Source organism: Myotis daubentonii, chromosome 3, assembly GCF_963259705.1.
Source record: "Myotis daubentonii chromosome 3, mMyoDau2.1, whole genome shotgun sequence".
NCBI lineage: Eukaryota > Metazoa > Chordata > Mammalia > Chiroptera > Vespertilionidae > Myotis > Myotis daubentonii.
This window is the reverse complement of record NC_081842.1, coordinates 33172788-33195347: the sequence shown is the minus strand read 5'-3', so window position 1 is coordinate 33195347 and position 22560 is coordinate 33172788. Positions and strand designations below refer to the sequence as shown.

General features: G+C 40.8%; 1 protein-coding gene across 8 annotated transcripts in view; it reads right to left on the bottom strand.

Moving 5' to 3' along the window:
* The window catches only part of FNDC3B (fibronectin type III domain containing 3B), a 340205-nt gene that overhangs the window by 95245 nt on the left and 222400 nt on the right, over positions 1-22560 (bottom strand). For all 8 annotated transcript variants that reach the window (XM_059687039.1, XM_059687047.1, XM_059687040.1 and 5 more), the window contains one exon: positions 7570-7628. In XM_059687039.1, coding sequence (XP_059543022.1) covers positions 7570-7628 — 59 coding nt within the window. The remainder of the gene's footprint in view (positions 1-7569; positions 7629-22560) is intronic.

Sequence of the window (22560 nt, the reverse complement as noted above, 5' to 3'; positions counted from 1 at the left end):
TAAAGACAGGGCCTGGTCATATTCAACTGTGAGCAGTGGTTGCTTAGAAAATGTTTGTTGAGAAATAAAAATCAAAGGGAATAAAATAGTCTGAGTTTCTGACAGGGGATTGTAGACTAGCATTACACACCTCTTTAAAAAATCTGAGACACTGTTACAGAATGAAACTGGAGTCTCCAGATTAGCAATCTCTGTCCCCCCATACCCCTCCTGTACCATGCAGTGGTGACACCCTTTCAGAATGCCGTCCCCTTGCAAAACCCTGTGACTTGGCTTTTGACTTTCTTGGCTTTAGCAAACTTCTTTTAGACCTAGTACAGACGCTGCCTTTGCTTATTCTTTAAACCATACTTCACCCTGCGAGGCGCTATGGGCAGAGAGGGGATTAAGATTATGACCTTTACCTCAAGGAGCACCAATCTGGTGGAGAGAAACAGATGCGTGAGGGAACACGTAGCAGATACACAGAGCACACAGGGACCCACACGCTTGAGACAGATTCAGGAAAGGTTTCAGCACTGGCCTGCCTGGCCCCCTGCTCAGAATCAACCACTGTTTCCTTTGTGCTCTGGCTACATTTTGCTGGTACCTGTATTGGGCCCTTTTTGCACTATAATTGTGCTTTGCTTGGCTATTTGTGTGTTGTTCCCCTAACTACATTTTAAGGCAGCATTTCTACCACTTGTACCAGTATTTTCTGAATTCCTTCACACACCATCAATGAGTAATCTTGAGGCACTAAGTATTATATTTGATTTTTTAACTTAAAAAGAGATATTTTGCTATGAAGAGTTCAATTTATGATTTAAAGGTGGCTGCTTAGGTAGTGGGAAACTTTCAACTGTGCTGCTCTGCACAATTCCAGGAGCACAGTGAGCAGTAACACTGATTCCATGAATGGTGGTGTGAAGTAACTTCATGTCACAGCTCAGTCAAAAGCACTTAAGATGCTGAACAAGTACTCATCAATTCAGTCCTTTGGCCTATCTTTTCCATCAGCTCTTAAGAATGTTCTTTTTTCCTTTCTGACTCAGTTAAATTACTTAAGCAAACACTTGAAGCATCAATTAATACTAATCACCTTTTCCCTGGATTCCGAGTGAGCCTTAAAGAGGGAGGAGACTGTCACCTGAACACAGATCCCTGTGCAAATGCAGTCTTCCCATAGGACAGCCTATCAGAAATGACTTCTGGAATTTTTTCCTCGAGCTAAGCAGCCAGCCTGCCACCTCGATGACTTTCATGGTTATGGGGCCAAACCCCTCCTGTGCGCCCTCCTGCCTCCCTTTCACCAACTCCTGGGCCTCAGGTTTCCTTTCTTCAGGCCGTGGAAGCTGAGAGAAAGAGGGCTTTGTCTCTACTAGAACTAGGAACTGGCTTCTAATTCAAGGCTGATGCCAGGAAATTACACGGTGCCTTTCAGGAGAATATCACGTAAAAGGGGATCCTCCGCATTAGATCTGCATTTCCTCCAAGTGTGCAGGGAGGTGGTAACCTTAATGAGATTCAGGACTCGAGGAACTCCAGCTGGGCCACGCCTCTGTCAGAGCAGCAGCACTCTCACAATCTCCTCTCCTGGTGGTGAAACTTTCTCAGAGCAGTGACCACTGGTCTGAACTGGGGCACGACTAATCTGATCATCACAATGACTGTCATGGCTGTTACCCAAAAAGAGAAGTTCAGAAGCCACAAAACTAAATGACTTTCCGATGTTTAATTATTCCACCATAAACAGAAGTCACTCTCTGTAATGGTGATTAAAGTGGTGATTTCTAATTATAAAATTATTGGACAAGACCCAATGTGACATTTGTCTCGGCCCGTGATAGAAAAGGGTTTGTTGTGTGGGTCGCTAGAAGTTATTTAAATTAAACTGCTTTAAAGTATCTTGAAGGACTCATAGAACCACCATCTACTTCTAAATGACTACAAGTCATTCTTATAAATCATTCTTTTTTTTAAAATATATTTTATTGATTTTTTACAGAGAGGAAGGGAGAGAGATAGAGAGTTAGAAACATCGATGAGAGAGAAACATCGATCAGCTGCCTCCTGCACATCTCCTACTGGGGATGTGCCTGCAACCAACGTACATGCCCTTGACCAGAATCGAACCTGGGACCTTTCAGTCCGCAGGCCGACGCTCTATCCACTGAGCCAAACCGGTTTCGGCTATAAATCATTCTTATCTGCGTATTTATTATAGACTAGAGGCCCGGTGCATGAAATTTGTGCATGGGGGAGGGGGTGTGTCCCTCAACCCAGCCTGCACCCTCTCCAATCTGGGACCCCTTGAGGGATGTCTGACTGCCCGTTTAGGCCCGATCCCAAATGGGAAGTCAGACATCCCTCTCATAATCCAGGACAGCTGGCTCCCAACCACTCACCTGCCTGCCTGCCTGATTGCCCCTAACTGCTTCTGCCTGCCAGCCTGATCACCCCCTAACCACTCCCCTGCCGGCCTAGTCGCCCCCAACTGCCCTCCCCTGCTGGCCCAGTCACCCCTAACTACCCTCCCTTGCCAGCCTGGTTGCACCCAACTGCCCTCCCCTGCAGGCCTGGTCACCCCCAACTGCCCTCCCCTGCAGGCTTGGTCGCCCCCAACTGCCCTCCCCTGAAGGCCTGGTCACCCCCAACTGCCCTCCCCTGCAGGCCTGGTTGCCTCCAACTGCCTTCCCTTTCAGGCCTGGTACCCCCCAACTGCCCTCCCCCTGCTGGCCTGATTGCCCACAACTGCCGGCCATCTTGTGGTGGCCATCTTTGACCACATGGGGGCAGCCATCTTGTGTGTTGGAGTGATGGTCAATTTGCATATCACCCCTTTATTAGATAGGATTCCAACTTGAGAACAGTTGTTAAAAGCATCTGTATGCACACATTCCAAAATGACAGGACTGCATCCTTAACTCTCTCCTTGTCTCCTGATCATCCCAGGCCATGTGATATGTAAATGATATTATTTGGATCAAAAATGCCATTTACTCTCATAAAGTTAATAAATTGTCACTGTTAGGTTTAAAAACATTTCTATGTAAGTTAGTAACTTCTAAATTTGGTCTGGCCTTTGGATTAGGCTATGTGGGTGGCGTGCTGATCCAATCAGGAAGTATGTTAAGGAAATATTACCATAAAAATATTGGCTTCACTTCTAAAGTACAATCATGACAAATAATAACACAAAGGAAAATTAAAAAGGAAAAGGTCAAAGAAATCATTATTCAAAGGGAAAAAGGATACTCAAATCTAGGGGTTTGACAGTCATCTGTTTCTATAATTCCTTAAGTGCTAAGAACCTCAACTCTGTTTCTCTCTCAAGGAATCGCTTCTTCCAGGGACAGTTGTTCCTCTAGATCAGTTTCCTCACTTCTGCAGTCAATGAGGCAATTGTTTCTATAAGCTAAACATTAGCAGATGGAAACAATGCAGAAACCACAATTTCAGGTTACAATGATTTACATCTTGAAAATAAAGAGCCCAGCAGTATGTGGAAGATTTCATCTAGCACCACCACTGGAATGGATTAAACCATGCTAGGTTGGAGGTGGCTAGTACTAATAGAGGTTAATTCCTATATCACTTTGGATAATATCAAGCTTATTTCTCTGGAATAGAGGTGGCTATGAGTGCAGTCCCCAAGGCTTGTTAGAGTCTCAGGACAAATACCTAGTGTATTTGTACCCTGTTTTACTCAATTATTAAATATTTGGGTCTTTACAGTATCTGGGTTTCTGAAAAGTAAATGACTTGCTTAATTCAGGATGCCCAAAATTCTAGAAAGATGATGGAAATCCACAAGTCCTCAATAGTGTTTCTACACATTAAACAAATCATCTGCAAAATCTCAGAGAAAAATATATACCTTTTAGTTAGAGGTGTTGCCAAATGTGGCTGAAAAAAAAAATTAAGAACAAAAATCCTTCATGCAACTGTATGCTGAACTTTCTTCAGCTCTGCTTCTTCCCCTGCAAGGTGGTCAGACACCCTCCTTCATATTCCAGAGTGTAGTAGGGAGCTTCACTTTTGCCTAATGATATGCTCTAAAGTGTAGAGAAATGCCCCATACTCCATTCCAAGTACTCTATAGATACTACATAATTCACTTCTCAATCCTAAGTGGTATTTATTATCCTACCTTTCCAAGATGCATAAACCTAGGCTCAGGGAGGCTAACTTACCCAAGGTCGCAGAGATAGTAATGGCCACGCTGGACCCCAACCCAAAGAGCCAGATTGCAAAGCACTGGCCTGTCCCCTCCAGGCTGTAGCCTCTTGCTTTGGCACTGGGCTGTCCCCACATTCCAGCATGCTGGCTGAGCCTCCTCTGATGCTGGCCAGTCTTCAGGCATTTTCCTCACCTGCCAGAACCCAGCTGCAGCCACTGCAGTCTGCCATACATTTACTTAGCAAATATTTGTTAAGGGTTTACGATGTGCCAAGAACAGTGCTAGGTGTGAGGGACACAAAGATAAGATACAATCATGAATAAAAACTTCAGATAGAAAGGTGAAGAGAGGGGAGAAGAGAAAAGAAGGGAGGAAAATTGTGTAAACAACTAACTGGGCTGGGAAGGAGGAATGGACTGGCTCCAGGCCCAGAGGTTTATATGGGTGCCAGGGAATGGAGTGGTAGGCAGAATGATCCCCTCCCCCAACCAAAGATGCACACATCATAATCCCTGGAACCTGTGAATATATTACCCTGCAAAGTAAATGGGAGTTTGCATAAAATTAAGTATCAGTGAAGCAGAGACCAACCTGGATTATCTTGTTGGGCCCAACTTTGTAAGTGAAACAGGGAGACAGGAGAGTCAGTGACACAGAAGGAGATATGAGGATGAAAGGGACCATGAGCCAAAGAATGCAGGCAGCTTCTAGGAGAAGCTGGAAAAGGCAAGGAGTCAGTTTGACCTGGAGCCTCTGGTAAGAAATGATTTTAGCCTAGTAAGACCCTCTGACCTCTTAGATGTCAATCCTGCCATATTTGCCTAACATCATAACTACATACAAAGATGCCTATCTGCCTACTTTGGTCTAAAAACTAACTATGTATATATATAAAAGCCCAGCGACTGAACGGTGGAACGATCAGAATGACTGGTTGACCAGTCGCTATGATGCACACTGACCACTAGGGGGCAAACGCTCAATGCAGGAGCTGCCCCCTGGTGGTCAGTGCTCCCACAGTGGGAGCACTGCTTGGCTGACCGGGATAAGCGGCTGCTCCCGCTGTGGGAGCAGCGGCTAGCTAGCAGGTCCAGGGTGAGGCCGAGTCTATGCACCTATCAAATACCTAAGGCAATCCAGACTCTGATGCAGAGTCTGACCCCACCAGCTGATGCAGGAGGACCTCTAAGGTGTGTTCTAGAAAGAGCACGGGGAGCTGGCACAGGCAGATGGCAAGAGGGGATGTGACTGTGGACTCTGCCGGGGAGGCTATCCTGCTGGCTGAGGATCCTGGAGCATGGCTGCCCTGAACATCCCGATAGTGTCACCGACCTGGCATCACACATCAAGGACATTCACCGAGTGGCTTTGGGAGTGCAAATCTCTCCACCAGGTTCCTCCAGGACACAGAACACGCCTTTACCCAAGACATTACCTCGAAATATCAGCTCAGACTACTTTCCTCATTCAGCAGCCACTCAGAGGACGGGTCCACAGCCGCTCGGCTGACCAGGATGAGCAGTTGCTCCCACAGTGAGTGATCCCCACAGGCCACACACCCCCACCATGCACGAATCCATGCACCAGGCCTCTAGTATAGAATAAGTGCTTACTAAATGTTGAATCAAGGAAAATACCAATGCATTTCACTATTGCTTTTATCTTGTAAGACACATGGTCCTCAGAAACATGGACTCTGTTCCTTCTGAAGTAAAGAAAGAACTAAGAAAAACACTCACTGTGTGTGTGTGTGTGTGCGCGCACGCACACACATGACAGAGACAAAGCTATGAGGTTTGTGATTATGTCTGGAACAGTTAACTAACCTATTGCTCTGCCTTCTCTCTGATTATGACTTCTGTTTTCTTCATGGAGTTTTCTTCTTTCTGCCGTACTATAAATGTAAGGTTTTCCTACGATTCTGTCCTCAAGCCATTTCAAATCTCTCTGTACTCCTGCCCCCACGCACCCCAAAAGCTCTCGTCCACTCCTATGTCTTGATCATTCCCCATCAGTATCTTGCTCCCCTCTCCCCACAGCATGGACCTACCAGATACCTGCAACTGCCCACTGTCTTTATCCTCCTGTATGCCTTGCTAGCAAATCAAACTCCATGTGTCTGAGAATGGCAACGGAGATACAAAGAGGACACAGATTGCTGGGAAAGACACAGACACAGTAAATGGAGTACGATGTATTGAATGCACACCAAGTACAGTGAAGCTGGGGCAGAACTCATGGTACTGAGTCCTGTGCAGTGTCCCACTGCTGGGTGGGAGAGCAATCAAGGAGTCACATTAGAGGAAATGATGCCTAAAAGGAGGTGTCTAAGTCAGAAAGCTCAGTTATCATAAAACCAGATTTCTAATAGGATATACTACCTTATTGACTTCTCTTTAGAACGTCTCTAGTATCCTCCTCTCCTTGCTACGGCTGATGCCTCACCCTAATTCTGACTCCCACAACTTCTCATCACCACTAGGTGACAGATTCCTGACGTGGCTCTCTGGGTCCATCGTCCTCTCCCCCCAAAGCTAACTGTTTGATCATCCTGAGTACAGCCCTGATTACATACTTCTTTGCTCAAAAACTCTAAATGGCTACCTGCTCCTTGCCAGATTCAGTAGAGACTCCCAACCCAACATCAACACCCCTTTCCTCTACAAGCACCCCATTGTGCCCCTCGTCCAACACACCTCATGCTTTTAGTTTTAGTTAAACTCATCTACGTAGCTCGAGGCATGTTTGGATTCTTCTGTTAAAAAGCCTTAGTATTTCAAACACATGAAGAATCAAGGTTTTCCCATTCAGCTAGAAAACACACCCAAGAACTTGGCTCTCTAATCTCAGATGAAAGGCTGAATCAACATTTTGAGTTTTTCACTTCCATTTCAAAGCAGCTGGCAAAATCAAGCTTAAAACTTCATAATATCACCACTTCCACCAATTTTTTTTTTCTTGGCATTACACTCAATATTTTGGACTTATTTTTCTCAGCTAATATTTAAGTATCTTTTTGAAATTTACCTGGAAAAATACTTAGATTACTGAGGTTTTCAAAAATTATTACTTCATTTACACAGGTAAAAGGAAATTACTAAAAGAAAACAGTTCTGTAGACCTTAGGGTTGGGGTGGGAGGTAGGGTGATGTATCCTTGGAAGTTCTGAAGAATACCTAAATGCATTCAGAGCACCTAAATACAGGGGACATTTCAGTGGATTACGACTACACAGAAGACCTCTGTTCTATATTTTCATGCTCCATTAATAGCAACACTATTTCATAGTTTATGAATAATCTGCAATGGAAAGGGGCCCTTTTGCTTACCTACTATGTGGTAAAAGAAAAGCACACTTGAAATACTTAAGAAAGTGTCATTTATGCTGAGAAGTCCAGAAGACATACCTGTGGTTTCTCTATTCCTGAAAGAATGTCTTGCACCCTCTTTACTTCCAACTCATACTCTGCATGGAAAAAGAGGGGGAAAGAAAAACAGTTAATACCATTAAAAGGCAATAAGGTGGTCAAGTTCCTTCCCCAAGGCCTTTACCAAGGGTTATCATTCAGACAGTTGCCTGCTACCATGAACTTTTGGTTCCATAAACATGATAATGAAAATCAGGAATAGGGATTCTTTTTTTTAAAATATATTTTATTGACTTTTTACAGAGAGGAAAGGAGAGGGATAGAGAGTTAGAAACATCGATGAGAGAGAAATATCGATCAGCTGCCTCCTGCACACCCCCTACTAGGGATGTGCCCACAACCAAGGTACATGCCCTTGACCGGAATCGAACCTGGGACCTTTCAGTCCGCAGGCCGACGCTCTATCCACTGAACCAAACTAGTTACGGTAGGAATAGTGATTCTTTAGGGTAGGGAGTTCACTGTGGTTGTGCTAACTAGCTACTATATTGCCTTACACATTCATGAAGTTGACTAGGTTAATACTGAGTTCCACCTAAGAATTCAACAGGCAACAGGGAATAGAAGGGCCCAAGGAGGAAGATACCAGCATAGCTGGAAGCTGAGAGCAAGGAAGAGATGAGTTTGAAGATATGGATGCTAGTTCATGCAAGGCTGTGAGTTCAGGCTTTTGAGTTTAATTTTAATTCTAAGTTTGATGGGCAGCCACTGGAGTGGTTAGGTAGAGGGACTGCCATGATCTTATTTTGAGTATGAAAAGCTCTGCTTGGCTTCTGTATGGGTAATGGACATATGAAGGGAAGGTGTAAGCAAAAAGACCAAACAAAACATTGTCATACTGGTTCAGGTGAAGGATAGAGCTGGCCTGGTCTAGGGGTGGTAGTAAAAATGGTGAGAACAGGACTGTTTTTAGAGGTATAGGTACTGAAGGGTTGGATGTGACAAGCAAGGGTGACAGAATGAGAAGAATCAGGGATCAAAAATAATCCCTAGTTTTTGGATTAATCAACTAGAGGGAAGATGATATCTTTTATAAGATGAGGAAATGAGCAAGTTTGGGGGAGGGGCAAGAACTGTTTTAGAAATGAAATATGGAAAGTGCTAGGAGTAGAAAGTAGGTAGATTGTATTAAAAAATGGTAAATGATAGAATTTAAACTTAAGAATCTGTTTTGCTACAGGAACCTTCTGACTTTCAAAATCTGCTTGATAGAATCTAATTTTGAGTTTGTAGATTTACTTAACTGTTAAACCTAATTTATAAGCTAAATGCTAGAGCTACATAATTACCAAGACATATGTCATTAACTTCAAGATATTTCAAGTCTAGTGAGGTTGGGGGGTTGGGCAGGAGAATAAAAGCAACTAGTAGGCAATTACAATGCGATAGGTGCTATGGCAATGACAATCCAAAAGAGATTCTATAAGCTGCCCAGGGACCAACATGTAGCTGAGCTCTGTGGGCAAGGGGGCATTTGGAGGAGATGGGGGAAGCTGAACTAGGTAGGGAGTGAGAGGTCAGTAAGCCCAGCTCTTCAGAGGGCTGTTCATCCTCATTGTTCATGTCTAATCTCAATGCCACCTTCTCAAAGAATCCTACCTCAACTCCCACTGCTTGTCCCAGCCTCACTGCAGTCATTCTCACACCCTGTTTATGCCTTCCTATCAGTTATCAAAACCAAGCCTATATAAAGGAAATAAGAACTTCTAGTTGATACCACCCTAAACTGCAAAAAGATCAGTTCTTCAGTTTTTCCCATGACATTCTGTTTAGAATATGATTACCTTTATTTTGGTGAGAAAAATAAATGAGCTAGTAACAATATGATATTTTTAAAAATTACAACTAAAAGAAAATTCACATTCAAAAGACCAAATGCCACAAGCTCATTTATAATCCTATATTTATGTTAAGATATAGATAATAATGGATCATACCCAAAAGTCAAAGGCATATATACCATCACGTTTTCTGGAAGCTCCTACCAAGGAAACCATAAATATTATGTATCTTAGAAGTTAATTGTCAGGGGGGAAAAAGCAGAGTTGTAATAAAGAACTGCTTCAGTTGTTAAAAACAAAACTTTCTCAATCACCGGTTATTCTAGAACTTGAAAGACCCATGGCTTCAAACTCACACATAGCTAGATACACCCAAACAGCTAGCTGAAGGAGGTCACTGTCTGCTTCTGTGCAGCTGACACAGTGAAAGTGTCCTAGAAGAACAAGAAGCCAGACACTAGCCTTGAGTAACAAAGATTTAGCCTAGAACAGAGATGGTCACCTATTCAAGAAAGAAGGGAAGAATTAAAGAGCTCTGCAAAGGAAGAATCCCCAGGACAATGCACTAGATGCAGGGCATGAAAGAAAGAAGGAAAGGAGAGAAAGAAAAATCAGAGATCTCTCCCCAGAGCCAGCTTTCAAACAAAGATATTAGAAGAAATAGGCTTTGGACAGAAAAAGAGAAAATGGGACAGAGGTTGGATTAGAAGAGGAAAAAAATCTGTACACTGAAAAGAATGGGTTTCAGATAAGAGCCAGGAATACAAGCAAAAGGTCCTGACTGAGATAAAAACAACCCTCAGAGTGAGGTCATGACCTTTCTTGTCTGTCTTACTATAATAATGAAAGCTGACACTGCTGAGCACCTAGCTACGTGCTTGTCCATGCACCATCATCCTGCTCATTTTTACAACATCCTTTTTGCAAGATGGGCGTTCTCTGCCCCATTTGATAGTGGCAGGCAGAACTGAAGTCTACTTTCCACATCTCCAGCACTGAACACAATAGCTGCAGGTATCTTTGTTGACTGGGGAATGAGGATGGGCAACAACTGAGGAAACTGAGGCTCAAGAAGCAGATGTGTTTTCCCCAGAACCACAAGCCTAGTACAAGGTCCCAAAGCATTTGGAACCTATGACTGAATCATGACAAAGTAGGAGAGTCCTGGGAGTCATGAGGCAGAGAACATGGGTTAAGACCAGTAGAGTGTTTGATGGAGGTGAATGGGAGAAACAGAGGTAGCAGCAAAGACCCTCTAAATCCCATGAGACAGTTGTGTTGTTGGCTGTTTTTAAACTCTGAAAAAGCTGTTAAATTAGTAAAGCAAAGGGTTCTGGATCTGGGGAGAAGTTATGTGAAAAAAGGAAGAATAAGAAAATTGGGCCATGAATGGAGAGAAAGGATTCTGAGAAGATCAAAAGTAAAAAGAGCAGGGTGGGGGAGGAAAGGTAATGACAGGACAATCACTACCCTATTATCTCAGCAGAAATGCCACATCAAAGCCAGACTGGATTGGTTCCTTAAGGTTCTAATTGGTGAATGTGGAGAGAGAAGAGAAAAATGCATTCCCACCACACTTATTTAATGCTTTTCCATTTGTGCTGCCACAGACTAAGAGAAAAAAAGTAAATAAATGCCAGGCACACTATTTGCACAGACAAGAGTGAAAATAAAACCTATTTAACTGAGCTAAAGCGACAGTTACCACATAGAAAATAAACTCTTATATGAAAGCTAACACTCTGGTATGAAAATGCCAAAATTCACAACTCTGCTACTTAAATAACTGAGTTAACTCAGATCTCAGCCTAGCTTTCCCCATGCAAGATTTAGCTGTGCCTTGGAGTCGTCTTTGAATTATTATCACCCTTTTCATAAAACAATTCCAGAGTCCAACTGTACAAAGCATATTTCAGAGTATGTTTCTGCTTGCTCACATGCTTTCTTTTTCTGTCTCTGAGACACACACACACACACACACACACACACACACACACACACACACACACACTCCATACTGTGAGAAAGGAGAAAAATAATAGTTAATCCCCTCAGAAAAAAAACAAAACAATAGTTCTGGTCATTTGTCTTATGGATATCTTCTTACCAAGAACTGTTTGTTTCTGTTTTCCCTCCCCTTGAGAAACTTGTGTGAGGCAAATGAATAAAAGATTGTTCTAGAAGAGGCAGAAATGCAAGGTTCAGGTGCAAGGTTGTGGGGCAAGGTTCTCTTTCTTCATTATCAGGCTTGTCTTCTTTCCCTCTGGTTTGCTACAAATATACTAATCCCAGAGGCAAATCTTACAGGCCAACTTTGTATTTCTTTCTCCTGGCATTCAAGCTGCCACGAGGTTCAAACAGATTAAAAACCATTTTCCACCTACTTCAGTTAGGTTTGTGACCCAGCAGAAGTGGACGGACACGACAACCCGCCTTTTACTATTTGAAAGCCTGTTCCTCACAATGAAGACAGTGCTAGTCAGTGAAAAAGGGATACAGGGCACTCTCTGAGCTCCGAGCAGAGAAGGCATTTTGTTTGGCAGATAGAAACACATGCGGGGATAGGTAATTTCCTGGAAAGGAGGTAAGATTGAAGTCTCCAGTTCAAACAAGCCCACTGGGTTGAGAACCACCCTATTAAGAAATACTAAAAAAGGGGTAAGGTGGAATTCAGCTCAGTGACTTAAGCCTTTCTTCCCCTTAAAAACAAATCTCCTTCTAAGAAATAAAACATTTATTGCAAAGGGAAAGTTAAAATAAAAATACACAAGCAAGGAAAATACATTTAAAAGAAAGAAAGAAAGAAAGAAAGAAAGAAAGAAAGAAAGAAAGAAAGAAAGAAAGAACCCACACACAGAGAGAGAATATGTGTCATGTGAAATTTAAACTTTCCACAAATAATGTTTTTTTATGTTTGCTCTAAAAAAAACACAGTAAGTTCAGACTGTTTGAATAACTGTAAGGCCTAAACTAATTAAAATATCCCTTTTTATATACACAATTTAGTTCTTTGGTTTGTTTCACATTTTTTCCTTCTTAGAAAAGAACTACAACTAGACACTTAGCTGCTAGCTATAGAATGTATTTAGGGTTGGAACAGCCCCTTCATTCCAGTGGGATGACATCAGCATTATTTCCCTGTATAACATTCTGTCTAGTTCTCATCTACAAGGCTCATTACAGATATGCCCAGAATAACATAATATACTTTCTCTGGTTTGCCAAGGAGCTGATTTAGCTAATCTCTTTACCAAATTATGTGTAATAAACTAGGGGCGTGGAAAACATGCGACTTTTGGGTCATACCCATTTTGGGGATAAGAGGTTTAAAATCAATAGCAAACACTCAATATAAAAACTAAGCAAACAGAAATAACCACTTTTAGAAGAAAAAAAAAAGAATGACTCGATAATAAGCTGAATATCCAGTTAATACCTACAAATGCTGATGAGAATAAGTGGGGATGAAGGAAGACGGATTAAAAATGTTCATTGAATTGCTTTTCCAAACAGAAAACCAAATAACTATCTTCATTTTTTTAATATTACTTATGCTGGGGGAAAAAGAATCCATAAATACATATAAAAGTAGGAATGATTAGTGAAAAGCCCACATTTAGTGATTATGATCCACATTTAATGATGTTAAATACAATTATTAAAAATGTGTAAAATCACAAGGAATAACTTTGTAAAATATGAGGACAATGCAGTTATTCCCCAAGACACCTAGTCCAGAAATATCTTCAGATGTCAGTCATCCTGGTGCTAAAAATGAAAAGACGAGCATCTTTAGCCATTTAGCTCGGTAAGTGGTTACTCTATTTGAAATTCTGACAGATAGCCAAGAGAATACCAGACTCTAAACACTAAAAAGAATGCAGCAGGCAGGTGAACATATGTGGTGGGAAGTTGTCTTCCAGTTTAGAAAAATATTTTCAAGAGTAACTTGGGTTGCAAACAGGTTCTGGAACCTTCAAGAAAGGACAGACGGATTCCTTTTGCAGGTGGCGTGCACGGCTGGACAGAGAATGTAAATGGGACAAGGGGGGCTGACTTCCTCCGAGTATTTGTTGTTATTTCTGGAACTCAGTAGAAAGAATTCTTGTCTTCTCCGGCCCAAGATTTGGTAACATTCACATTAATCAACCTGTAGGCACAATGGGTCCCTTCAGGCAAAAGCTGGGTAACATTAAGGTATAAATATTTTAATACCTAAGTGCTAGGCCTGTGTCCATAATGAGAAGGAGAAGCACCAGATATGATCCCCTTGTTGATTCCCAGGTCAACCAAAAGCTTATCTCTTAGCTGCCTTCTGTGATATCAACTAAACTGGGTTCTACTTGAAATACTAGGAGATTCTATATTCATTTCTGTCAAATTCTCTAAGAAAAATTCTTGTGTTTACTTCACAAGGCAAAAATCATAGATATGCATGTAACTGGGCAAAAGGCAGCTAGGATTTTTAAGAACATCAAATTAAACTGGGATGAAAACTGCACAAAAAATGAATAAAGTACCAGGTAGATATGTTTGCCTGGCAAGCTCAACTCCAGTACCCGTTCTTCCCTTTCCTTCTTTCTGCATGTTTGAACCATTTCACTGGCTAGCTGCGCCCTAACCTGTGCCAGATATAGCTCTTTTATTTTGGGGGAAGGCTCAACTCCATGATTATCCAGCAAAAGCTGGTACCCTCCCTGGGTGTGTAACAGGAAGGCAATAGCTTAAACACAGGATAGAATGACTTACAAAGGTAATTAAAGTTTATACACTACTTTCTGCACTGGCATCTATAAACATTTCTGCAAAATGTTTTTTCATTAAGGCTTGGCATGTCACAATGAAAACTTTTCAAGTAGCATATTCAATACTTTTATAAGACTGTGTCAACTGACAGTCAGAATTCAGGGAGCATAATTTTGTAACACATTAAATCTGAAAGAGAATTTTAATATTTATTAACACGTATACAGAAAGTTTTGTTGTTATTTGCTTGTTTTTTATCTTCACTGGAGGACATTTTCTTCCACTAATTTCTAGATAGAGTGGAAGGGAGGGAGGAGGGGGAGAAAGAGATCTGATAGGATACAACCTAATCCACATTACATATTCGAATTTCCTCACTTGTTCTACTGTTTCCTCTAATATTTTTAATGCCCCCTCTCCCCAAATCCAGGGTCCAATTAAGGAACATGTTGTATTACTGGTCCGGTTTCATTAGTCTCCTTTAATCTAGAACAGAAACCCCTTATATTTATTATTTTCCTAAGGCTGATATTTTTGAAGAGTCTAGACCAGTTTTCTCATGGCCAATACCATCTTCTGGATTGTGTGACTGTTTCCTCATAATTAAAGTCAGGCTAAAAATTTTTGGCAAAAATTCTTTATAGATGTACTTCCCATCCCATCACACGAGGAAGCACACAGTGCCAGTCTGAACCTTCTGGTGATGCTCAGCACTTTGATCTAATCACTTGGATGCAGGTTGCATAGCATATCCCTCTTTCACCTGATGATTACAGTAGACACTGATGAGCTTTGCCTGAAGATACTGTATTGATAGTTGCTAATGTTGCTAATTTTATCATTCCTTCTATGTTTATCAGTTCCCTCTCCCACTTTAACTATTAACTCACATATTCTTCTTTTAAATTCAATAAAATTTGTAATACTCCAGTGTCATTATTCTTTTGGCCGCTAAAATTGTCCCAAATGTAGCTAGTGGGAAGTTCTTTAAGCTGTTTTCTGTGCCTCTTTGTCCAATTCCTTGAGACTTCTGCTTTGAACACCTGTTAAATATTTTGGTTTAAGGTTACTTGGCCAACAGTAAGAAAATGTGTAGTCCACAGGTGAGAGACTTTAGATGCATAAAGTAGAATTTAGATAAACCTACCCACATATTCTCTTATTTAAATGTGACTACAAGGAAAAATAAATCTAAATATTTCTGATTTATCTATCTTTTAGAAATTAAAGTTAAAACAAAGCAAACCAATAAACCAAGAACCATCTTAAATGACACTTAAATATATAGCAAACTTGAACTCTATAAACTTAAAAATGAACCATGGCAAACTTTAAGTAGAAAAACAGAGAACACATTTGGCTCTTCTTGGGGATTGTGTAATTTCTGCTCTCAATTTAATCTGGCCATGTTTCATTTCTTATTCCTCCTAATCAACATTTCCCTTTAAAACACAGATAATCAAAAGAGACAGCACCATCTGCTCCAATCCAAAAAAAAAAAAAAAAGGACTGTGTGCGAAATGCATCAAAATGAGAAATAAACGAAAATGAAATGATAGTTTGGCCACCAAGCAGGAAATGCTTGTATGGAGGATGCTATTGATGAGAGACTTTTCTCCAGAATTAGGACCCCTGGCTGAGGACCAGATAGCCCACAAATCCAAGGTCAACGTGAAAGAAGTCATGACTTGTTTCCAAGGAAATTACACCAAAGGCATATGTATTGATCTTGCTGTGTCATTCTAAGTCTTTGATAAAGTTAAATTGTTTTGAATTTAAATTACAGTGGGGTCTTGACTTACGAGTTTAATTTGTTCTGTGACGGAGCTTGTAACTCAAATTACTCGTATGTCAAACCATAAAGTGAACGAGTGAGACACGTGATGCTGGGCTGATGTTGTGGCGTTCACTGTGACATTCGCTGCGCCAACTAGCAGTGGGGTGTCTGAAGTTGGCTGGTAACACGAATTTTAGCTCGCAACTCAAAGCAAAAAATTGGCCGAGAGACGGCTCGTATCTCGAAAAACTCGTTAGTCGGGACACTCGTAAGTCAAGGCCCCACTGTATTTTGTTTTCTGTATAAAATAAAGGACTTTTCTGAGCCACACAGCTGGCATCTCCATTGTCTAAATGTTCTGCCTTTCTTGTTCAAAACATGATGGTCACAGGCCTGAATAATGTCTTTTGCATATATATTTTTAAAATGCAGTTAAATGGTCTAAGAACTAAAATATTACATTTATACACCAAACCAGCTCTATAAATGGCACACCTTATCAGCTATACCAGCCATTTCAAAGTCTGCAAATGACAAATCATTCTCACCTGGTCTCCATCTCCTAACAGCTGAGGTTTACAACCTCTGGAACACAGCTCATCAGGCCCACAAGGGGACCCATAAGTAGAATCAGCTATTTGAGTCATGGACCAAACTGGACAATAAATAAAAATGCCCAAGAGAAAAATATAAAAGATAGTAAAGCAAAAAAACGGAAGAGATGTCCCCCACCCCCAGTGTTGGAGGGGGGGGTGGCATGAAAAAGGAATGCGTGATAGAGACAAAAAGATTCAAAATATGGCTCTCACAATTACATTAAAATTGGCAGTTTCTCATCTAGGTAACTGACTTTAATTAGCTGAAGATTATAATAATACAATTTCAATTATAAAACACCAAAATGTAAGAGGTTAATTTGTGACAAACCTTAAGTGACCCAAGGGTGGAAGACGGAACAGAATATGCACGTATCTATCCCTCCCCTCCTGACCCTTCATGCCTCTGCTGAGAGCGTGCTTCTCCCTAACACACCAACCTCCTCTCCATATTTAAGTATATATCCCATGGCATATTCCTGTTCAGGGGGCAAAGGTAAGCTTTGTGAGCACAGGAATCATGTCTGTGCTGGGTGCCATTGACTCCCCAGTACCTAATTCAACGCCCAGCTCAGAAACTTCTGTTGAGTGTCTGACTGAATAAACGCTCAGAGAAACACTACCCACAAATGTACATACTATGCTTTCGGTCTCTAAGTATTTAGAAACCCGAAATAGACATCATATGAGAGAGTTGTAAAAGAAGACATCTTTATAGATCACAACATTATATTAAAATACACATTATGACAAAACAGTGTCCAAAATCTGTAGGTCTATATTTTTGCATAGGACACTTGTATGTACCTAGTAAGTAAATTCAGAAGAACCCTAAATTTGGTATGAATCGGGAGTATTTCTACAGCCAAAGCTAACAGTCTGCCTGGCTAAAACCCTCAATAAAGCCATCACCATTGCTGTGATGATAAAACTGCAAGTAAGCACATTACTAATTAAGCAACTGAAAATTCTTGGATCTCTTTCTGGACAGTATCCTGGAGAAGAATGGAGCATTTTATCTGTTAGTTACCACTAATTTTATTTTATCTGCAACACACTAATTTTATTTCAGAAAATTAAATCAGAATGCACAAAGTTGTTTTTAAAAGCTAAAACGCATTAGTTCTGTTTAGCCAAGTTAGTTGTTTTCCAGCTTTCCTGTTCTACAATAGTTTTTTTGTGTGCACAAATCATGCGTTTCTAAAGAACCATTTGAGATGACTCTATTATGCCTATTTAGCAATTAGTTACTCAGCCAAATAGAAAAGTTTGACTGGCAAAAGTATTTGCAAATCTCCTTTTTTTGCAGTCTTAATGCATGCTTCTAACTGCCCTGACTACCCTTTCTCCTTTCTGCTTAGGAGTATGTGACCGTCTGGTTGCTTTTCTTCCCATAATTAACAGTCCTCCAATTGCAATCCCAGTGAATGAAAAGCTCAGCATTTTCCATTGAGGGATCTCATTCTTTGCATTGCTCTCTATCTCAGGCCCACAAAGTCCTACTTGGCTCTATGGCAGACTCAGTCTATGGCTTACCACCTGTAGCAAGCATCTAGCAGTTGACACTTTTGAGTAAAACACTGCCATTTGTTCAAACTTTAACTTCCAATCAAGTCTACTGATCCTTCAGCAAAAGATTTTAGATTTCTTTAATCCTGCTGGTAAATAGCAATTTAACTTACCCATTCCTACTAAAACTTCATCTCATTCCTGTAGAGTAAAGATACTATCTTTTCACTTGCAAATTCACCATAAGGAATGAAAAACACAAGTGAATCTTAAGTTTCAGGCTTTAAAAAAGAAGTGTAATTTTTTTTTCCTATCAATGTGTCCATTGGAATAAAATTTTATTAAATTGTTTGAATACCCAGAGTTATTCAAAGATTCATAAACTATGATATAAGAAAATCATTTATAATTAGATAGGCCTCTGTAAGGCATTGTTATTGGCTAGTTTTCCTCTAAAAAACTACTGAAGTGCTAACCCCCAGTAACTCAGCATGTGACTGTCTTTGAGATAGTGTCTTTTCAGAGGTAATTAAGTTAAAATGAGGTCATTAGGCTGGGTCCTAACCCAATATGACTAATGTATTTTGTAAAAGGAGGAAATTTGGACAAACACATACAGAAGAAAGATGTTGTGAAGACGCAGAGACAAGATGGCCATCTACAAGTCAAGGAGAGGAACCTGGAACAGATCCCTCCCTCACAGCCCTCGGGAGAAACCAAATGTGCAGGCGCTTTGATCTGAGACTTCTAGTCCCCAGACCTGTGAGACAATAAATACCTGTTTAAGCTATCTAGTTTGTGGTACTTTGTTATGGCAGCCCTAGTAATCTAATATATGTATCATTCATACGCAAACATATATTTGGTATTATTTTCCCCATTTACTAGATATGGTTCCTACAAACTAGAGATTTTAAGAATTTGGTCAAGATCACATAGGCAAATCTAAAGGAACCCAGTATCAACTCTAGGTCTTCTGATTCTCAATCTAACTCTATTTCTTCTTAGAGGACTTTGAAAACCTCCTCTCATGCTACTATCCTCTATATCCAAGAGGAACAAGAGAAGGCTGGGGAGAACAATTTTACTTATGCACTATAAACACATCTACCAGCTTGAAGGCATAACTAGACCACTTGGTTCAGTACAAAATAATTACACTGGAAGTTAAAATGTGTTTATACTACTGCTTCCATAAGAGGTCACATTCAATTACAGAAGGCCGATTTAGAAGGCCAAAAAGAAGCTACTGAAAATCATTTGAAAAGCTGATCCAAAAAAAGACTATGATCATTCTACAGACTATTTTGTACCAATGCATCAGTAACAGAGTGCCCCCTCCCCTGTATAGAAATATATCATTCAGGATGTTTTGAGGCTAGAACACTATTATGCAGTAATTGCTTCCAAAACACATGTTACAATATTTTTGCAGCTGACTGTGGCTTTAGAGAAGAAGCACATACTGGTTCCAAAAGAACAGAGACTACATTGCACCATAAACTACAGCTGTTTGCTGTGTGCCACCACCTGAAATATCTGTGTGTTGTTTTCTTCCCCATCAGCTAGTAGAGTGTATCCAGACTACTCAACTTATTTACGGCTCCCCCTGTTCTTCCCTATCTTCAGATACTCAGCATTAGCTTGAAAGTAGAGCAGCCATTTTTCTGAAGTCTTTCAGTAAGGATAAAGAAGTGCTAAGCTGTGTAGTGGACACCAATTCTGCCCTTAGATAAAGTAATGACTACTGGAGTCTAGAATAATATCTTTGTATTAGTAGAATGAAGTTCCTAATTTGATCTTCTGTTATAGTCAGTGAGCAAAAGTCTCACAAACATTTTGTTTTGTGGAAGAAACATCAATCTACCAAAGAGTGTGGCCCAGGCCTGTGCTTCTGAGGAGGCCAACAGTTGCTCTGTGCACGGGAAAGGCCCCCTAATTTTATAATAAGCCAGAACAAACAAAGAAGAGAACACTGAAGGTGGGGGGTTGAGGGGTCTGTGATTAGACAGCAGAGCAGATGAAGGCAGCTGGTCCAGGTGACTTGTCTGACTGCATGCGTGACAGACTTTCTGAAGGAATGGACACACAGAAAAGGAGCTGAAGAAACAATTCAAGAGTTTCTCTAAACAGCAGACAGTTTAACTGATGAACTGTAACTACTGTGAACTAGTCTTCACCATAATTACACGACATTGTTAGCGCCGTCGTGAACTAGTCTTCATTTCTACATTTTGAATTAAATGTAAAAGTCTTATTCTTGCTTCCCTGTCTACTAAGCTTCTCTTAAGTACATTACTAAATAGTGGTTACTAAAATGCAAACGAGTAAGAAACTGCATGACCAGAATTATAAATGATGCCATCTGAGTGACCACTCATCAGGTACAACAATTAAAGTATCACATTTGAGCAGGGTTATATTCCAGCAGGATGAAGTGAAATGAGCTAGAGAAAAAGCAAATAGGCTTTGTGCAGATTTGGGTTCATAGCCACCTAAGATTGTGAAGTTATAAGCATTCCATCTGCTCACCAGCTGTGGTCCCTAATCCTCTTTAATAACTTCAGCCTGCACGACTCCATGAGAATCCAGGCGTCTTCCACATTTCACTTTACATTAGCTGCCAGGATTGATTTTTAGACACCAGTCTCCAGTGAAAGCAGCATAAAGTTGATTTCGCTGGCAGGTGTTAATTTTCAGAAGAGTGAAAGGAAGTGGGAAGAGAGACTAAGAATGGGAAGAAAGAAATTAAGGAGGTTCCAAGATCATCCCATTGAGTGTTTAGGGTTCTACACTCTCCAGCAAAGTCCAAATGCTCCAAAAAAGAGTATGTGCCTGAAATGTAAAATAAAATATTCCCTAAAACTTGTAAGAGGCAACATCTAAAAAAAAATTATGTTCAGTTGAGCTTAGAATGAAGTTGTGAATTCTGTAGCAGCCAGTCCTTTTCCCCACTGCGATCAATAAACTCTGCCTTTTGGTCACCAACCAGAGACCAAGACCTGGTGCTGTGAGCTATTCCCCACTGTCACAAAGCTCAGCTACCTTTTCCTTAAGGTACTTAAAGAAGTTTCTAGCTAGCCACACCCCTCCCTCATACAGTCATTGTAGAGCAGAAGAGAAGAAATGATTCCTTTATGACGTTGGAGCTTGGCGACAACCTGGTTTCCAGGCAAACGCAGGCTTGTAATATCTCCTGCATCATGTGTTTACATACCTTTAGTTCAGACTGATGAAACCTTTTGAGAAAAAGCTGGAATTAAAGGTCTCTGCTTAAACCCATTGGTGATCTGAACCCCAGGGTCAATATCCTAAGGGCTATTGGCTTCCTACTCAGATGTCTTCTACCAGAGCAGGCTTGCCTCCTGGGCTACATGTCACAGAGGCTCCCTTTCCCAGAAGGCTACTATCAGAGAGCTCTCTGAACTAAGATGGTAGAGTCACCCTTGTTTCAAAATGTCAGGGTACTACTATCTAGGAGAGAATGCTTTCACATGTGGATGGCATCAGTAATCTCAAAGTAGAACCCATTGTTCGGTCTCTCATTTTATTAATATTTGGAAAGTGATGGATCCCCACTTTTTTTTCTGGTGCAGACTTGAAGTTTCCTTTAGGACCCCCTCCTAAGAACATAGTGACCAGTGGAGGTGGCCCTGTCTGGCAGAGCCACGTGGGAGCAAGGGAGCAAGCAGTCCCCTGTGCTAGCACAAAGTGGCCAGATGATCAAGTTCCATGACATTTCCCTACAATCAATTCAACAGAAGATCATGCAAAACCATCCTGAGTGCCAAAGGTGCTGAGCAATATAAATGTTATTATATCATATTTAGAAGATGCTTTAATAAAAGTGCTAAGAGAATCAGACCACTAAGAGCTGTTGTCTGAAAACCATCCCAAACTATGGAAGAAATCAATAGTTTAAAACTAACAGTTGAATCAGTATCCATATTAAAGCATGCTTTAATATTCCAAAATGTTTTTATGGCCATGCAGTCTAGAGTATCTGAGTGAAGTGTTAATCCCTATGAATTACGTGAAATGCAGTGTAAACTGGATGGGGAAAACACGAAGCACAGATCCAGCGAAGGTAAGAGCTAATGGTAGCAGAAAGAATAATGGATTGCCACAGTGACTGCAACCACCCGAAGAGGCTCATTCTCACTGAACAAAAGTGGGGGAGCAGTGATGACAGTTTATTACATTTATTTGGCAGAAAGGAAATATAAGACTTCATTTATAGGGAAAGGTCTTCCTCTGTGGGGATGAAATAGGCTTAGCATAAAATTCTTACCTGGCTGTGCAGTTCCTCAAAAAAGCATTTTGTGCTTCATGCTGTGCAATTCTGGCACACGAACCGCATAATAAACTATCTGATAACTCGTTCCAACTGTAATTGGAATTCTGTATTTTAACCCAAGCCTTATAAAATGAAAAATTTTAAATAAAAAACAAAATTCAGCACTTCTTATTATCTATAAAAGATGTTTGGAAGTCCCTTTGAGCTCTGCACTTGAACTTCTGACTCCAATCTGTTTCCTATACATTCTGGTGGGAGAATAGA